The sequence below is a fragment of the Hypanus sabinus genome, chromosome 5 (genome assembly GCF_030144855.1).
Source record: "Hypanus sabinus isolate sHypSab1 chromosome 5, sHypSab1.hap1, whole genome shotgun sequence".
Taxonomy (NCBI): Eukaryota; Metazoa; Chordata; class Chondrichthyes; order Myliobatiformes; family Dasyatidae; genus Hypanus; species Hypanus sabinus.
The window spans coordinates 40,776,268-40,792,154 of record NC_082710.1 but is presented as its reverse complement, the minus strand read 5'-3'; the positions used below and the strand labels follow the sequence as shown (position 1 = coordinate 40,792,154).

The 15,887-nt window shown below is 40.5% G+C and overlaps 1 protein-coding gene and 1 long non-coding RNA gene across 6 annotated transcripts in view; one reads left to right on the top strand and one right to left on the bottom strand.

The window, feature by feature from the left end:
• The window catches only part of LOC132394079 (uncharacterized), a 103,519-nt gene that overhangs the window by 1,567 nt on the left and 86,065 nt on the right, over nt 1-15,887 (top strand). For 4 of the 5 annotated variants that reach the window (XM_059969789.1, XM_059969786.1, XM_059969787.1 and 1 more), the window contains exons 2-3: nt 1,086-3,870; nt 6,020-6,140. In XM_059969789.1, coding sequence (XP_059825772.1) covers nt 1,107-3,870; nt 6,020-6,140 — 2,885 coding nt within the window. In that variant the 5' untranslated portion in view covers nt 1,086-1,106. Of the gene's footprint in view, nt 1-4; nt 3,871-6,019; nt 6,141-15,887 lie in introns of those variants that run through there. The other variant, XM_059969788.1, reaches the window with a different exon arrangement.
• LOC132394082 (uncharacterized) overlaps nt 1,403-15,887 on the bottom strand; it is a 28,339-nt gene continuing 13,854 nt past the window's right edge. The window contains exon 5 of the long non-coding RNA XR_009512168.1: nt 1,403-1,538. This is a non-coding gene — a long non-coding RNA (uncharacterized LOC132394082). The remainder of the gene's footprint in view (nt 1,539-15,887) is intronic.

Below are 15,887 nucleotides of genomic sequence, written 5' to 3'. Positions count from 1 at the left end.
ACAAGAAGCAAGATACAAGTTGGAGGGAAATACGAAGGGCATGGGTTGAACCCGGGATATTTCCGCAGATCTGTACTAGAAAAGAGTTGTTTTATTAGCAGGATAAGTGGATCCCATTTTATACCAGAGCCTGCTTGGACTTGTTCACTGCTGCCAGGAGAAGGGCAGAGAGAGTTTCTATTGCATGGCTGGGGGTCAATGACAGAGGGAGTGATAGTTGTAGCACATAAAATGATCTTTTTAATCCACTTTTATTTGTCATGGTGCAAAATTAAAAAAAAAACAAATTGGGCAGTATTGTCGAGGTAAAGGGATAGTTGATGTTTTGGGTCAGGTGCTTCTCAGTCCACTGTGCTCCTCCAGGGATTAGTTTTTTTTTGCTTCAGATTCCTATACCTCTGGTCTCTTGTGCCTTTGTTTCTCATTGTGCATAGCATTTCCCCCTTTGGTATAGTTCTCTATTTATAAATCCATTTTATGATTTTAAAAGTAAAATGTTAGTACATGAGACAGTCTCTTAGGTGTTATTTAATTATTGTGGGGACTGCAACACTTCACACTTGCTAAAACTGTATATAAGAGTTGTTTCCAGTTTTGAATTTTAGTGCTTGGGGTAATGTTCTTTTAATCTACCATACTTTTAAGAAGAGATTTGATTGTTTATTCTGTTTATTAATATAATAAATCTTAACTTTTCCTAATCCGATGATGCACTTGTGAAGCCAGCCAGAAAAAACTGAAAAAGAGTCATGCATTCAAAGTCTTCTGAGGGTTTTCAACCATTAAATTCTAAAGCTGTGGTGAGACCTGTTTTGGTCCTATTTCATTGTTTTAGGGAAAAACAATCGCTTAACAGCCATTACATATAACAATCATGTGTATCATTAGAAGATACTTGCCTTTTCAATTTTGAATTTGACATGAACTCCCCAAGTAGTGAAGCAAACTATATGATAAACACCATTATATTATGAAGCCTTTGCTAACCAAATGACACAAAAGTATTTAAATGAGTGTGCTTTTCTCCCTAACTGTGAACTCATTATTATTCACAGAAAATAATATGAATTTCTAATATCTTCCAGAACAAGTTTACAACTGCAGGAATGTCAAAGGATTTAAGTTCTGTCACCATCTTAAAAACAGACACTCCTCGTACCCGTGATCTGAAGACTCTTCGAGCAAAGCGTTTGGCTTACTTTGTGGACCGTAACCATAACTGCACAAATTTATCCAGAGATGTTGGCAGTTTGGGACCTAATGACAAACAAGTTAACATTGATCATAGAGTTGCGCTTAATGCTGAGCAAAATGTTCCTTTGGTAGAAAAAGAATGTCATATCAATGAATTAATTCAACATACAAGAACTGAAGATACAAGGCAGATGCACTCTAGAGATCTAGACACATTGTTGAACATTTCTGAGAGTGATGGGAAAGATGCTTGCACGCCAAGGCCAGATTATAATTTCCTGGAGAATCCCTCTGTATCAGAAATTCAGAAGCTCAGGCATATCGTGTGCTGGGCTCAAGAAATCCTAAAAAAGGATAAGAACGATTCACATACCCAAGACCATCAAAGCACTATGAACATAAATGAGAGAGAATTAGCTGAGAGTCACTTGAATCCTGCTCCACAAACAACTACTTTTAATTGCTCCTCACATACAAATACATTTGTCCACAATGCTGCTGTAAGTAGTGCATTTGATGAAGCAAAATGCTCAGCAGGTATTTCAACTGAAAGCTTCAACTCGTTTGACTTAAAAAGGCCACATAGAAATTTGGTTCCAATTTCTTCCTTTATGACTGTCCAGAATGATGTGCAAGAACAACGTACATCAACAAATATTGGCCTTTCAAGCAATTGTCACTTTGATTCCAGTAATACTTTTGAAAGAAAAAATACCGAGCAAGTACACACATATAATGCTTCAAATAACAAATGGAAATTTAAAGATTCAGGGGAAAGTAAAGAGCTGATGACTGAGTTACCAAATGAAACTTGTCATTCTATGACTAGTAATGTGAGTGCACTCAACAAGGGTAATTATTTTTGGATTCCCCTTGAAGCTGGTTCAGATGATGAATACATCACTGAAAACAGACAAGTGAATGGGGTATTCATGGAACCTTTTATAAAAAGCAATATCACTCCACTTTTGTGTAGCAGTAACAATAATTATTATAACAATAATGGTGAACCAACCTTATCAGCCAGAACAGTAACACTTAGAAAATGCCCAGAAACATATAACAATTCAGGTGAAATATTGGAAAACCCTGTCAATCTGCATTATATGACAAAACACCACATTAGCAGTAACAATCAAAATAATAATGGAGAACCTACTTTATCTGCCAGAGCAGTAATGCTTAAACAATCTCCTGTAGCATATTGTGACAGTTCAGGAGATATATTCGCAACTCCTGTTAATAAGCATAATGTTGCACTATATTGCAAATCAACGTTTTGTGATGAAGGAAAACGTAATTATGCATGGGAAACCAAAAAAGCTGAGGAATACTTTTCAGGAGGTGACTATGAAATTTCACTGGGACACTCAAAACTTGCTGATGTACCTGGACTTTCAGCAAACCTGGACGATGCTGGTTTTAATTTCAAATCACCGTTTGCCCCCAAATGTATAATTGAAAGTTCAAATGAAAAGATAACAAGGAACAAACAAGATAAAGGAAGTAAAGTAGAGAAAGCTTCCCAGGGAAGTGCAAATAGTGATCAGTTCCCTGAAAAGTTCAGAAACTTGTGCATTACAGATGCAAATAAAACATTACTTTCACATTCATCAGGATCTCTAAAATATTGTAGTGACATAATAATGGACAGCAGATGGTGTGAAAATTTGCCAGATCTGGCAATATTAAATAAAAAGGCCAACTCTAATAATGATGAAAATGAAGTAAGGTATCAAACAACCAAGTATAAGGCACAAAATACTTTGAAATTGTCTCCATTACCAATGTTATCATCATATGATTTCAATGATTCAGAAACATCCAGTATACAGTTTGAAAAGGAGGAGCCTTTAGAAAGTGTTAGAAGCCAAATAGCAGATGAAAATAGAAGCTCTTTCCTCCATGCAAATAATCTGGTCAAATGTTGTCCTGAGTGCAGAAGTGACAACAGCTCCACTGTTAACTGGTGTACAGAATGTGGATGTGTTCTGATTGGGATAACACCACAACATTGTAATGCTACCAGTAATATTGATGGAAGAGCATATTCAAATTCCAGAGGTAGTTCCAATAAAGAGAAAATAGTAGTAGTTGGATTAAAAGAAAAGTCAGAAATTGAAGAGTATAAGTTAGATGATGTGAACAATTTGGAAAACAGCACTTGTTTCTCTTTGGAAATATGTGAGTCTCAGCTAAGTGTATATCAAAAATATCTTCTGTACATGGAACATCTGGAAAAAATACGAGGCCAACATCAGACCAGAGAACAGCAACCAACTGATGTTCTGTTAGTGAAGGAAAACACAAATCTGACAGAAACAGTAGATGAAAACAACAGCTCTTGTGGAAAACATGAACCGGAAAATAGTAACACTACTTCATTCATACTGCCGACACATTTCCGTGAGCAAACAGATAGTACATACATTGTTTATGAGCAGGATTCTGAAGACAACCCAATTCCCAACCCAGACATAGCAACTGTACCTTTGGCAGAAAATATACCAGGAGTTTCAACACTGCATTGTACTTTTCAAGAGAAAAGTTACTTAGAGCAAGACAGCAATATTGAAACATCAAAGAATATATTGCACAATGCTAATTTGAAACAAAACTTTGGAAATCAGAATTTTTCTTCCTTGGAGTATGAGAACAATAAAGAAACTTTGAAAGGTAATTATTAAGTAGTCAAATATTAGCTCTGTTCATTAATCATCTGTATACCAGACTTTGTACATAATTTATGTAATTTTTATTTTGTTGTTTACTAAATTGAAATTGTCTCAAGAAATTAAGCATTTAAATTAGATTAATTTTATCTGTGAAACTACTTATGAGCTTGTATCTGTCTAAGTGAATTTTATTAAAAGGCAATATGTAACAATTACAATGTTAGCAAACCTTGCCTTTGGAACATATACTTGCTTCTGCAGTGTACAGTAGATATTGCATCCGAGCTCATTCATTCTTGGAATTCATGTACTGTGCTGACTGTTGAAGAAAGTTCAGCATCTATTTGCTAAATAAACAGATCTTTTTGTTCATTATTCTCAAAGTCATACATTCAATTTGCTTCTTTTCATTAATGCTCTAGGGCACTTTGCCAATTAAATGCCTATGCAGCATGGTGATTGTGTAAGTTAATGAAATATGGGGGTCTACTTGCATACAGTACGTTGTCATGAACAGCACATTCGTGAATGATCAATTAGCCAACGGTATTGATTACAGCCATTGTATTAGGTCTCAATTAGGACCCAAGCCAGGGTCCTTTGTGTATATAGGGCGTATTGTTTCTTGTTTGCTCTAAATTCCATGAATTATTTGAAGGAGTAGGATTGAAGCAAAGTCATAAATTGTTACCAATGTGGCACACAAAGATAATAATTAATTTCTGTGGGCTACAAAAATTACCATGGAGTGTTGGTTTTCAGGGGTACCATAATTAACATAAGCAGAATCTCTCCTGTATGATAGCTAAGTATCTCCAGTTGCATAATGGAATTTATGTGATCCATTGGTTACTCCTCACTTGTGAAAATATCTAATATTTTGGTATCACAGTTATGAACCTTAAGACATGATAATTTGCCCTAACATATCCTTAAGAGGCTCAGTGTCAAATTTTCTTAGGTAACACACCTGTGAAGCATCTTGGGATTTTTACAAAGATTAAAGGGTGAAAACATACTAATAAAAAACAACTAAGTACATCTAACGTAGAATAATTGGGTGATTGAGAAAGTCAAGAATTCTGCCATAACAGCCTAGGTGTTCTGAGGCTGATGCTAAACTGGAACGTAAGGCGGGACCTCAGCCCAGACTCAAGACTCACAATCTTCTGCTCAGTTAAGTGTATAAAAACCATCAGTTCTGAGAATATTTCTTTGGCTATAGTTTTTCATTGCTACCAGATTGCATATTGGCCAGGCTACCAAGGGAAACTCAGTCACTTTTTGAAAAGTGCAATAAAATCTTTCAAATTTACCTACAAAGGAAAGGCATCTGTTCCCGAAGTTGCAGCATACTCTCTGTCCTATGCTAAATGACTCAAACCTCTGGAATGAAATTTAAATAAGAAGGTATTATTTGAGGCAAATCTGGATTTAAAAAAATATAAATTATATGAGGTTGTAACAAAAGATAAGGAGTCCTCACATTCTGAGTCATCAGTTTTGTTGGTCACAGTATTGTTGATAGTGAACAACAAACTATCTGCTGGAAGAACTTGCTGAGTCAAGTCTCACATCTGGAGGGAAGGAATTATGGATACATTGGTTCATAACCCTGTGTCAGGACAGGACCTGGTAAGTTCTTCCAGTAGATTATCTCTTGCTCCAGATCCCAGCATTGTCGACTCATGCGTCTTCTAGTTCATAGTGAGCCTGGTGCAAGAGTACATAATAATCCCAAGTGAGTTATCAATACAAGTACAGTATCTCAATAAAGAATGGGAATGGAAATTTCATAGGTGTTTGTAGATGACATGGGTGTCTGTAGATCTAAAATAATCAAACCAAACAATTAAAAATGCACATGTTGCTGGAGTCAGGAAAATATCTTTGATGGAAGGTTATTGATCTGACTGGTAATAGTTGCAGATAAAAAAGAGGTCTGGGATGGAGAATAAGGGTCTTGGAAGGGCTGTATAAAAATCTTGCCTGGTCTTGTCAAGGTGAACTTGGTAGCTCAATTAACCATTTTTCCCCCAGACAGCCTTTTGCTTAATAAATATGCTAGATAAAAATTGAGGCACTGTAATGTATTATTAGTAATTTATGGAAAACTTTCAAGATCATAAGACAGTATTTTATTTTTTAAGATGCAGAAAAAAAGCCCAGGAAGAAAAGAAAAATCCAATCAAACATTAATCAATACCAACGATGTTGGGAAAAGTCGAGTATTGCATGGTCATCTTATACCCAAGGAGCAATAAAGGCAAGGTATAGAGTCCGACTGTAATTACTAACATTAACATTTGGTGGTTTAATTTCTCAGTTTTATCTCCTCCTCCTGCAACACATGACACTGGCTTTTTTATGTTCAGGTTCTCAGATGTATGATCTCTCAGCCACTGTTCCCATTCTTTGATAGTGCATGTGTTAGTTGTGCAAGAATATCAAGTTAATTAGCCATGGGAACCAATCCTACCAAGATCAATTCTGCTCTTTGTTCACCTAATCCAATGGTGCAGCAGCTTTCTAGCAGGACTTCTTAAATTTCAGCTAGGAGTTGAACACTGGCCACTCTACCCTCTCCTTAGCTTTGGAATGGTGAGGCCAAATGTAGAACCAATTGACTGACAGTTGATTAGCATTGATCAGCAAATTAACCCAGTGCCTTGCTTGGTTCTGTTCTATACATGAGTATAACATTTAGTCATGGTGATGAATTTGATCTGATTTGCACTACATATTCATATTAAACCAATGTTGGCACAGTAAAAATGAGAGGTACACACACAAAATGCTGAAGGAACTGAGCAGGTTGGGCAGCATTGATATGGGTTGGAAAGGTTTTGATCCATTTGGTAGAACATGTTAGAGTTGTTTCTAATGCAGGGTGGCTCCAGTGAACTGCAGTGTAAGTTAGAATGTCAGGAGGTGATATCTACATGTGAAAAATATTCATTATTTGCTTTTGTTGCAGGCCAAACAGAAGTTTGACTGTAATAAGCTCTTGTATTTCCATCTCCATTAATGTGATGGGAAAATGCCTCTGCCTACTTATCCCTGGATTTAAAATATGATAGACATAAGCTGTCCTCAGAGTGATTGGTTTGTAAATCTGCCTGGCCCACTTACTACGAACAGTACTATGCTCTTCAGCTTCAGATCAATCAATGAGCACCACCTACTGGACAAATGTGAAGGAAATCAAGAGATTCAAAATTTTGATACTTTGAAATTCCAGTACTAAATGCATCAGACAGTTCACTTATCAACACATTATGCAGGAGGCCACATTGAATTAAATTCACCAAAGGGTTTTGGTCTGAAATGTCGACTGTACTCTTTTCCATAGATACTGCCTGGCCTGTTAAGATCCTCCACGATTTTGTGTGCATTGCTTGGATTTTCAGCTTCTGCAGATTTCCCCTTGTTTGTCACCTAATTTCATTTTGCTTTTCTGGTTACTTTGTACATTGGAATTTAAGTAGGGGATTGTTGTAAATTAGGACCTATCTGAAATTAACATCTAATTTTAACAATATATTATTCAGAGTAAGTTTAAAGTGAGTGAAATAAATAGTTCTTTAAGCAGTTGTGTGAAGTTGACTCAGATGTGTCGTTTTTAAGTTAGCAAACCTCTCCCTTACCTTCAATCCCAAAGCCCTAGCCAACTAGCCATTGATGACCCAACTATAATTTTGCCCTTTCATCTTCATGTCCTTCCTCACAGTCTCACTACACACTGCATTGACTTATATACCAACTGCTGCATTATCAGCCCTATCACTCCAGTTCCCATCCCCTTGAAAAATTAGTTTAAACCTTCCCCAACAGTACTAGCAATCCTGCATGCAAAGAGATTGGTCCCTCTTGGGTTGAGGTATAACCAGTCCTTTTTGTACAGGTCAGACCTTTCCCAGAAGAGATCCCAAAGATCCAGAAATCAAAAACTTTTCCCGCTGCATTCTCAGGTTCTCAGCCACTCATTCATCTGTACTATCATCCTATCCCTGCCCTGACTAGCATGTGGTGTGAGAGTAATCCAGAGATGACTACACTAAACGTCTGGCTCTTTAGCCTCTTCCTAACTCCGTATACTCACTGTGCAGGACCTCTTCTCCCTTTCTACTTATGTATGTCTTTGGTACCTACGTGCACCATAACCTCTGGCTGCTCACCCACTTTCTTGAGAATCTTCTGCAACCACTCTGAGACATCCTGGACCCTAGCACCTGGGAAGTAACACATAATCCTGGTGTCTCTTTTGCGACCGCAGAATTTCCTATCTGTCCGCCTAACTATCAAGTCTCCTATCACTATTGTTCTGCCTGATTTTACCCTTCCCTGCAGATCTTACAGTGCCACTGACTGGGTTGCTGCTGCTGTGCCCTGGGTAGGTCATCCCCTCCCCAGCAGTATCCAAAGAGGTATACTTGTTACTGAGAGGCACGGCCACAGGGGAACCCTACACTGACTGCTTAGCTCCCCTTATTTCACCTGGTGGGTTCCCATCTCAAGTTCAAGGTCAAGTTTATTGTCATTCAACTGTACAGGTGTATACTGCAAATGAAACAAGGTTCCTCCAGACCAAGGTGCACAACATTGTGCATATAACTCACGCACATAACACATAAAGTAATATTAACACTGGTAAATTAACAAATAATAAGGTTCACTTGCAACATAAGTTAAAAAGTAAACAGTACAATGTTACTGCCTCTTTACGCATGGTGAGACCTGGGTAGTGGCAGGGAGGTCAGCCATCTTACAGCCTGGGGGAAGAAGCTGTTTCCCATCTGAACTGTTCTTGTCCTAATGCTATCTAATGCCTGATGGTAGGGGGTTAAGGAGATTGTTGGATGGATGGGAAGGACCATTGACAATGCTAGGAGGTCTGTGCACACAGTGTTCCTGATAAATATCTTTGATGGATGGAAGAGAGACCCCAATGATCCTGTCATCAGTCATTACAATCCTTTGGAGGGACTTGCAGTCAGATGCGTTACAACTCCCGTGCCAGATGGTGATGCAGCTGATCAGGACACTCTGGATGAGACCACCTCAGTAAAAGTTTCATCAGTGAGGTTTTCAGCCTTCTGGAAGGTTCTCAGTTCATCCACCTCCGGCTCCAGTTTCTTGACCTTGTCAGTCAGGCCAAGGGCCTGGAGCTGGCAGTATTAGCCCTGTCAGTACAGAACTAGGGGGCAAAGGTCTGTAACCTGTGCTTTGAGATGCTGGGGAATATGAAGAGCACAATCTCAAGGAGATCTGATCTTATCTGATCCATTTTGCTAGCAGTTCTGTTGTTTATTTGATTGCACATAAATCTTGCTTTGTGTTCACTTACACCAATATCACTCCTCACTAGCCAAATCCTAATGACCCCTCGAGACAGATGATCTAGAAAATCTGATACTCTGCCCGCTGCACCAGACCCTCAGCCACACATTTATCTGTACTATCATCCTTTTCCTGCCCTGACTAGCACATGGCAATGGAGTAATCCAGAGATTACTACCCTGATGGTCCTCCCTTCATCTTCACCTTTCACCCTATTAGTCTCCGCATCCAGCACATCATTCTTCATGTCTGCCAGCTAAAACAGAAACCCAACACTGGTTACACTCTTTCCCTCCTTTTCAATTCCTCAGAGTCCACTCTCTCTGTGACTAGAGGCCATTGTTGAAAGTGAGAAGGCAAAGAATTAAAAGGGACCCGAGAAGCAACCTTTTCACACCAAGGGTTATATATAGAATGTACTGTTAGAAGAGTGTTGTAAAGATATTTGGACAGATACATGGATAGGAAAGGCTCAGCTGGGCAGGAGTGGATGAATTGGCCCAAAAATCACTCATCCCTCCCCACCTATCCTTATCTGACCCCTAACACAGGAGGTTCCTACACCTACTCCTTCAACACCATCCAGGGACCTAGACGGCTCTGAAGCAGAGGGTCATGTGCACTTCCTCCAATGTAGCCTTTTGGGAAATTTGTAAATTGGTTTATTATTGTCACTGAGGTACAGTGAAAACCTTGCCATTCATACAGATTAATCCATTACAACAGTGCATTGAGGTAGTGCGAAGTAAAACAATAATAGAATGCAGTATAGAGAAAGAGCAGCGGAGATAGACGTTAAGATACACACTGTCACAACAAGGTAGATTGTGAGGTCAAAAGTCCATCTTATCATGGTAAGGGACCATGCAATAATCTGACAAAAGCAGCATAGAAGCTGGCTTGGGCCTGGTGGTTCATGCCTTCAGGCTTTTTTTTATCTGCTGCCCGATGGAGAGAGAAGAGGAGAGAACATTGAGGGAGGGTGGGATCTTTGCTTGCAGTGGTTATTTTTCTTAAGTAGTGAGAAGTTGAGAGAGAGTCCATGAATGGATCTGTGTTCACAGCTCTCTGCAATTTATTATGGCCTTGGGCAGAGTGGTTGTCGAACCAAGCTGTGATGGCTCTGGATAGGATGCTTTCTATAGTGCATTGATAAAAGCTGATGTGGGTCACAGAAGGCACGCCTAATTTATTTAGCATCTTGAGGAAGTAGAAGCACTGGTGGGTTTTCTTGGCTGCGGTATCAACCAGCTCAGCCTATTGTTGATGTTCACTCCTAGAAACATGAAACTCTTAGCCGTCTTGACCTCAGCACCATTGATGTACAGTCTATGGGAGCATGTCCACCACCCCTCTTCCTGAAATCAATGGCCAGCTCTTTTGTTTTGCTGAGATTGAGGGAAAGGTTGTCATCATATCACCAAGTGACTAGGCTTTCTACCACCTTCCTGTACTCCGACTCATTATTATTTGAGATACAGTGCACTACAGTGGTATCATCTGCATGCTTGCAGATGGGATTAGGGTGAAATCATGCCATACAGTCATGAGGGTCTAGAGACTAGACTAGGGGGCTGAAGATGCGGCCTTGTAGATTGTCAGCATTGAGAATGATCATGGTGGAGGTGTTCCTTACTGGTTGTGGTTTATTGGTCAGGAAGTTCAGGATCCAGTTGCAAAGGGAAGTGTTGAGTTCCAGGTTTAGGACCTTTGAGATGAGTTTGCCTTGAATTTTAGTATTAAATACAGAAATGTTGTCAGTAAACAATAGTCAAAAATTGGTATATTTACCGACCAGATGCTCCCAAGATGAGTGTAGAACCAGATAGATGGTGTCTGCTGTAGACCTGGTCAAATTGCCTTGGATTGAGGTTGCTTGGTTGGCTGGGATTAATGTGGGCCATGACCAGCCTCTTGAAGCATTTCATGATGATTGATGTCAAAGCCACAGAAAGGTAGTCATCAAGACATTTTACCTTGTTTTTGTTTTCTGAGGTACTGGAATGATACTGGTCTTCTTAAAGCAGGTAGGAAGCTCAAATTGAAGAAGCTTGTGCTCCTGACATAGCATTTTCTATGCTGGCAAGACTGAGTGCAGACTTGATGACCAGTTTGCAGAGCAGCATCACTCCTTGCAAACTGGCCACCCTGAGCTTTCATTCCCATTCCCACACCCAGCTGTCCTCAGCTTTCTCCACTGTCAGGGTGGGGCTTAATACAAACTAGAAGAATAATACTTTATATTTCACCTGGGCAGTCTATAACACAGTGTCATGCAGGTTGAACTTTGCCATTTCATGTAATCCTATTCTTGATTTTTTTTCCTCTCCCTCCCATCTCCCCATCTCCCTCTCCCTGACCCTCCCTCCTTTCCCTCTGTTCCTCCCTTTCTCCTTTCTTTCCCCATCAGCCACCCCCATCACCCATTTTTAATTCACCTTTACCTACTGCTCACACATTCCACTCACTTGAAATCTCCCCCCATTATATTCCATCTACCCATTTCTCCCCTCAACGTTTCCCATCATGACCTTCCTTACTTATCAAATTCCAGTACTATTAGCCATTGTGTCTTCACTTATCACCTTCAAGCCTCAGCGTCCACGCTCATACATTTTTGCTGTCCCTTCCCAATCTCTGTCTCCATCAGCCTGCACCTACCCCCATTTGTCTGCCTCCACCTGTCACCCATCTGTTTATGTCTCCCAACCCCACCCCTTCCTCTAACCCAACTGACTTCTTCTGCCCAACATTCCTTACATATCTTCAATCCATCTGCCACCCTCCAGCTCCTGTCTCATCCCTTCCCCTTCTTCTTTATACCAGCTATCTTTCCTCTCCACTCAGACCTGAAGCAGGGTCTCGATCCAAAATGTCAATAGTTGTTTGCCCTGCTTAGGGAGCTGATTTAAAACATAGTTATGGAAAAATTTTTACTCCCAGAAGGTCATGAGCTTTTGGAACTCTCTTTCTCAAAGAACAGGGAAAACAGACTTTGAATTTACTAAGGCTGAGAATGATAGGATCTTGTTAAACAAGACATAAATCCCAAGAAGACGGAAATGCAGAGTTGAAGTCACAATCAGATCAATTATCATCTTAATAAATTAGAAAACAAGCTGGAGAGGTTGTGTTGCCTATTGCTCATTCTAATTCATAGTCTTGCCTTAACCAGTTGGTTATGGCCAGCTTGAGTGTGCCTTTTGCAGGCCTTGAATACATAAACTTTGTTAGTGCCAAGTGATGTTAAAATGAGTGTGGGGCATTGTTTGGCATCGCTCCATGTGCTTGACAGCCTCTCTGTGCCTGTAGATGTTATAAATGGAACACCCAGCTCAAATGACTATTGCAGAAAGGGAAACAATTGGTATAAATTCATGCACTCTTTGAGTGTATTGAATTTTATACAATGGATTTGGAGATGTTTGTTTAAAAATAGGATTGCTAAATGTGTGCTCAAGTTGGCAATCTTCTCTGACATTACCGAGATAAATGCAAACGTGTGAGATCTTGTTTTAATAAAACAAGCAGCGTGATTTACATGTTTAAAGAAATACTAAAACATAATCTATGTGTTTTACACAAACTGCTGCTTGTTAGGTAGACAGCAGCACTGACAGGCATGTTCTGCTTATGGGAAAGAGAACTTACCCCATTTTAGACCTAACATATCATGGGTATAAGGGAAGTTTTGGGCACAAGGGGCAGTGGAAGTATATGTATGGAGTTGAATGGAATAGCAGGAAAATGATCAGAAAGGCAAAGAGGGTGGAAAATCTATGAAGCAGCCTATTGAGCTGGGTTGGAGAGGGGATGTTTGGCAAATTAGCGGGGCTGGGGACTGAGGGCAATGATAGGATTTGGTGGGCTACTGGATAAGCCAAAGGTTGGAATCAATGCATTTGGAGACAATTTTATTATAATAACACTTTGAGTATTTCTGAACAATAAAAATTATGATCACATGATACCTCTTTAAATCATATAGGTTTCACATTTTAGTGATTTTCTTACTGATTTTTACCATTTGATAATAAAATGCACTTGTAAGTAGATGATGTCATTACTGTGCAAAGTACAACAGGGAGATAATATCATTTTCAGGGTGAGTTGCCCCAGGAAGTGCTCAAGTATTTTTCTATTTATTTGGATTTCACCAAAAATGTGTGGAACCATGCCTGAAATATGTTTATATGCTATTAAACAAGTGATGAATTTTCTCCAGTGCAGGTTTGCAGGTTCTATTTAATAGTCTTTTTTAGATGTGGTTTAAGAATTTTTAAAGAAAACTGCTGAAATTACTGGGATTCACATAGAAATTAAGTATTGAGGTCTAGTGTGTGTGTGTGTGTGAGAGAGAGAGAGAGAGAGTCCATCATGAGCAATCAGGACCACTGACATCTTTGGGTGGGTGTGTTTATTACTTGTGTCTGGAGGTGACTGATGAGTCCAGTCTGGGCTAGGAAGGACCTTCCACACGTGGGACAATTGTGTGAAGGTTCTGTAGCTGAGGTGACTATTGCTTGTTCTTTCCTCTGTTGTTCCCTTTTGCTGTGATTCTTTTCATTTTTGGTGGCACCTTTATTGAGCCGGTTGCACCAGGATGAGCGATTCAAGCCTGCATGCTCCCAAGAAGTGTGATCAATCTCAAGGGCCTTGAGGGAAGTCTTGCATGAGTCCTGGAATTGTTTTCACTGACCACCACAAGAGTCCTTCCCTGTGGGCAGTACCCCGAAGAACTTGGGGATGCAATTGTCTGACATCCTGCCGACATGGCCTGACCATCTGACTTGATGTTTCGTCAGAAGTGTGTGGATGGTGGGCATGTCTGCTGCAGACAGCACTCCCATGTCAGAAATGCTGTCTTGCCAATTGATTTTTCTGATCTTCTGTAGGCATGACAGGTGGAAGTGGTTCAGTCTATGTGCAAGTCTCACGCATACAGTACATGTTTTACACGCGTAGAGGAGGGTGGGTAGGATGACAGGATTTCAGCTTGGTCTTCAGAGTAATCCCTCTTTGTCCCCAGACAGTGTCATGTAGTCTCCAAAAATATGCATTCGCCTTGGTGATTCTGCAACTGATATTGTCGTCAACGTGAGCTGCTCTTGAGAGGGTGCTGCCGAGATACGTGAACTTGTCGGCTGCCTGGAGCTGCTGGCCATTCACCGAAATGGATGGCTGCACGTAGGGTTGATCTGAGGCTGCTTGGTTCACGACTTCCATCTCCTTGATGCTGATGGTGGGACAGATGTCCTTGCACACGGTGGAAAGTTTGTCAAAGATGTCCTAAATGTCGGACTCAGAGCTTGCACTGAGAGCTCAGTCATCAGCAAATAGGAAGTTGCTCAGCACCACCTCTTTGACCTTAATAACGGCTTGAGATTTGTGCAGGTTGAACAGCTGGCTATCCAACCTCTATTTGATGCAGATTCCAGGATCGCTGCCCCAGAATGCATCAGTCAACATTGCACTGAACATCATGGTGAAGAGGGTGGACGCCAGCTCGCATTCCTACTTGATCCCATTTGTGACTGAGAAAACAACAGAACAGCCATCATCATCAAGCATGGAGGCTGACATCCCATCATGAAACTACTTGCCCATGGTGATTAATCTGCCAGGGCAATCAAACTTCGCCTTGATCTTCCATTATCCAGTAGTGAAGGCTTTGGTAAGATTGACAAAGATGGTGCTGAGCTGTCTGTTCTACTCCTGGCATTTTTCCTGGAGTTGTCTCACAGCAAAGATCATGTCAATAGTTCCTCTTTCTTTCCTGAAGCCTCACTGACTTACTGGGAGACTACCTTATTCCAGATGAGCATTTAACCGGTATAGCAGGACTCTGGCTAAGTTTTTCCCGGCTACTGACAGCAAAGAGATGCATCTGAGGTTGTCACATGCAAACAGCTTACATGGAGGTACAGGTGGGAGCTGAATGCCGGGTGAGGGGTAAAGGTGGAAGTCCTACCTTGGGAGGTATGACGGGTCTTCACACCAGAGGTGCTATCCCTCCCTGACACCTCATACACTTTGTCTAGATCCTATGTAGTGGTCAATTACATGAGACATAGCAGCCACCTTTCTGAAAGCTACTCTGCATCTTCCTATACACGTCAATACATCCCTCAAAGAAATCCAACAAGTAAACAAGGCAGCAAAAGTGATTTTCTGAGGAATTATCTGGTTATTGGCAGGGAAATTGTAAAGTGTAGTACTATTGCTGCCTGAGGCCAGCTGTAGTAAATATGACCACCTACCATGTTCTGTTGCCCTACGTTTTACCATGCAGTCATGTAATTTTCCCTGCTGGCACTTCTGCTGGGCCACAGCTGGTGTTATTTTCCTTCTGCCATGTACCAATGCTGCAAAAGTCCACTGATTGTGGATAAGTGATTGAGGGTGGTTGATATTGAGGCTGAGGAATCAAGAACAAGTTGACCTTTCCTGGGGAAGCCAACTGGCCCTGGAAGAAATAGGCCCAAGCAGTCGAGCCCTAATGGAGGAATGGAGAGGAGTTCCAGGATAGTGGACAGCTGGGAAAGTGGAGAGTGGAGAGGAAAGCAGAATCAAAATTAAGTTAAAGAACAGATATTTATAGACATATTAAGTTTTGAAGTTGATTGAGCCTTCTTTTCAAAGTGGAGTAAAATGGGCAAGGTATTGTAGTGAAATGCA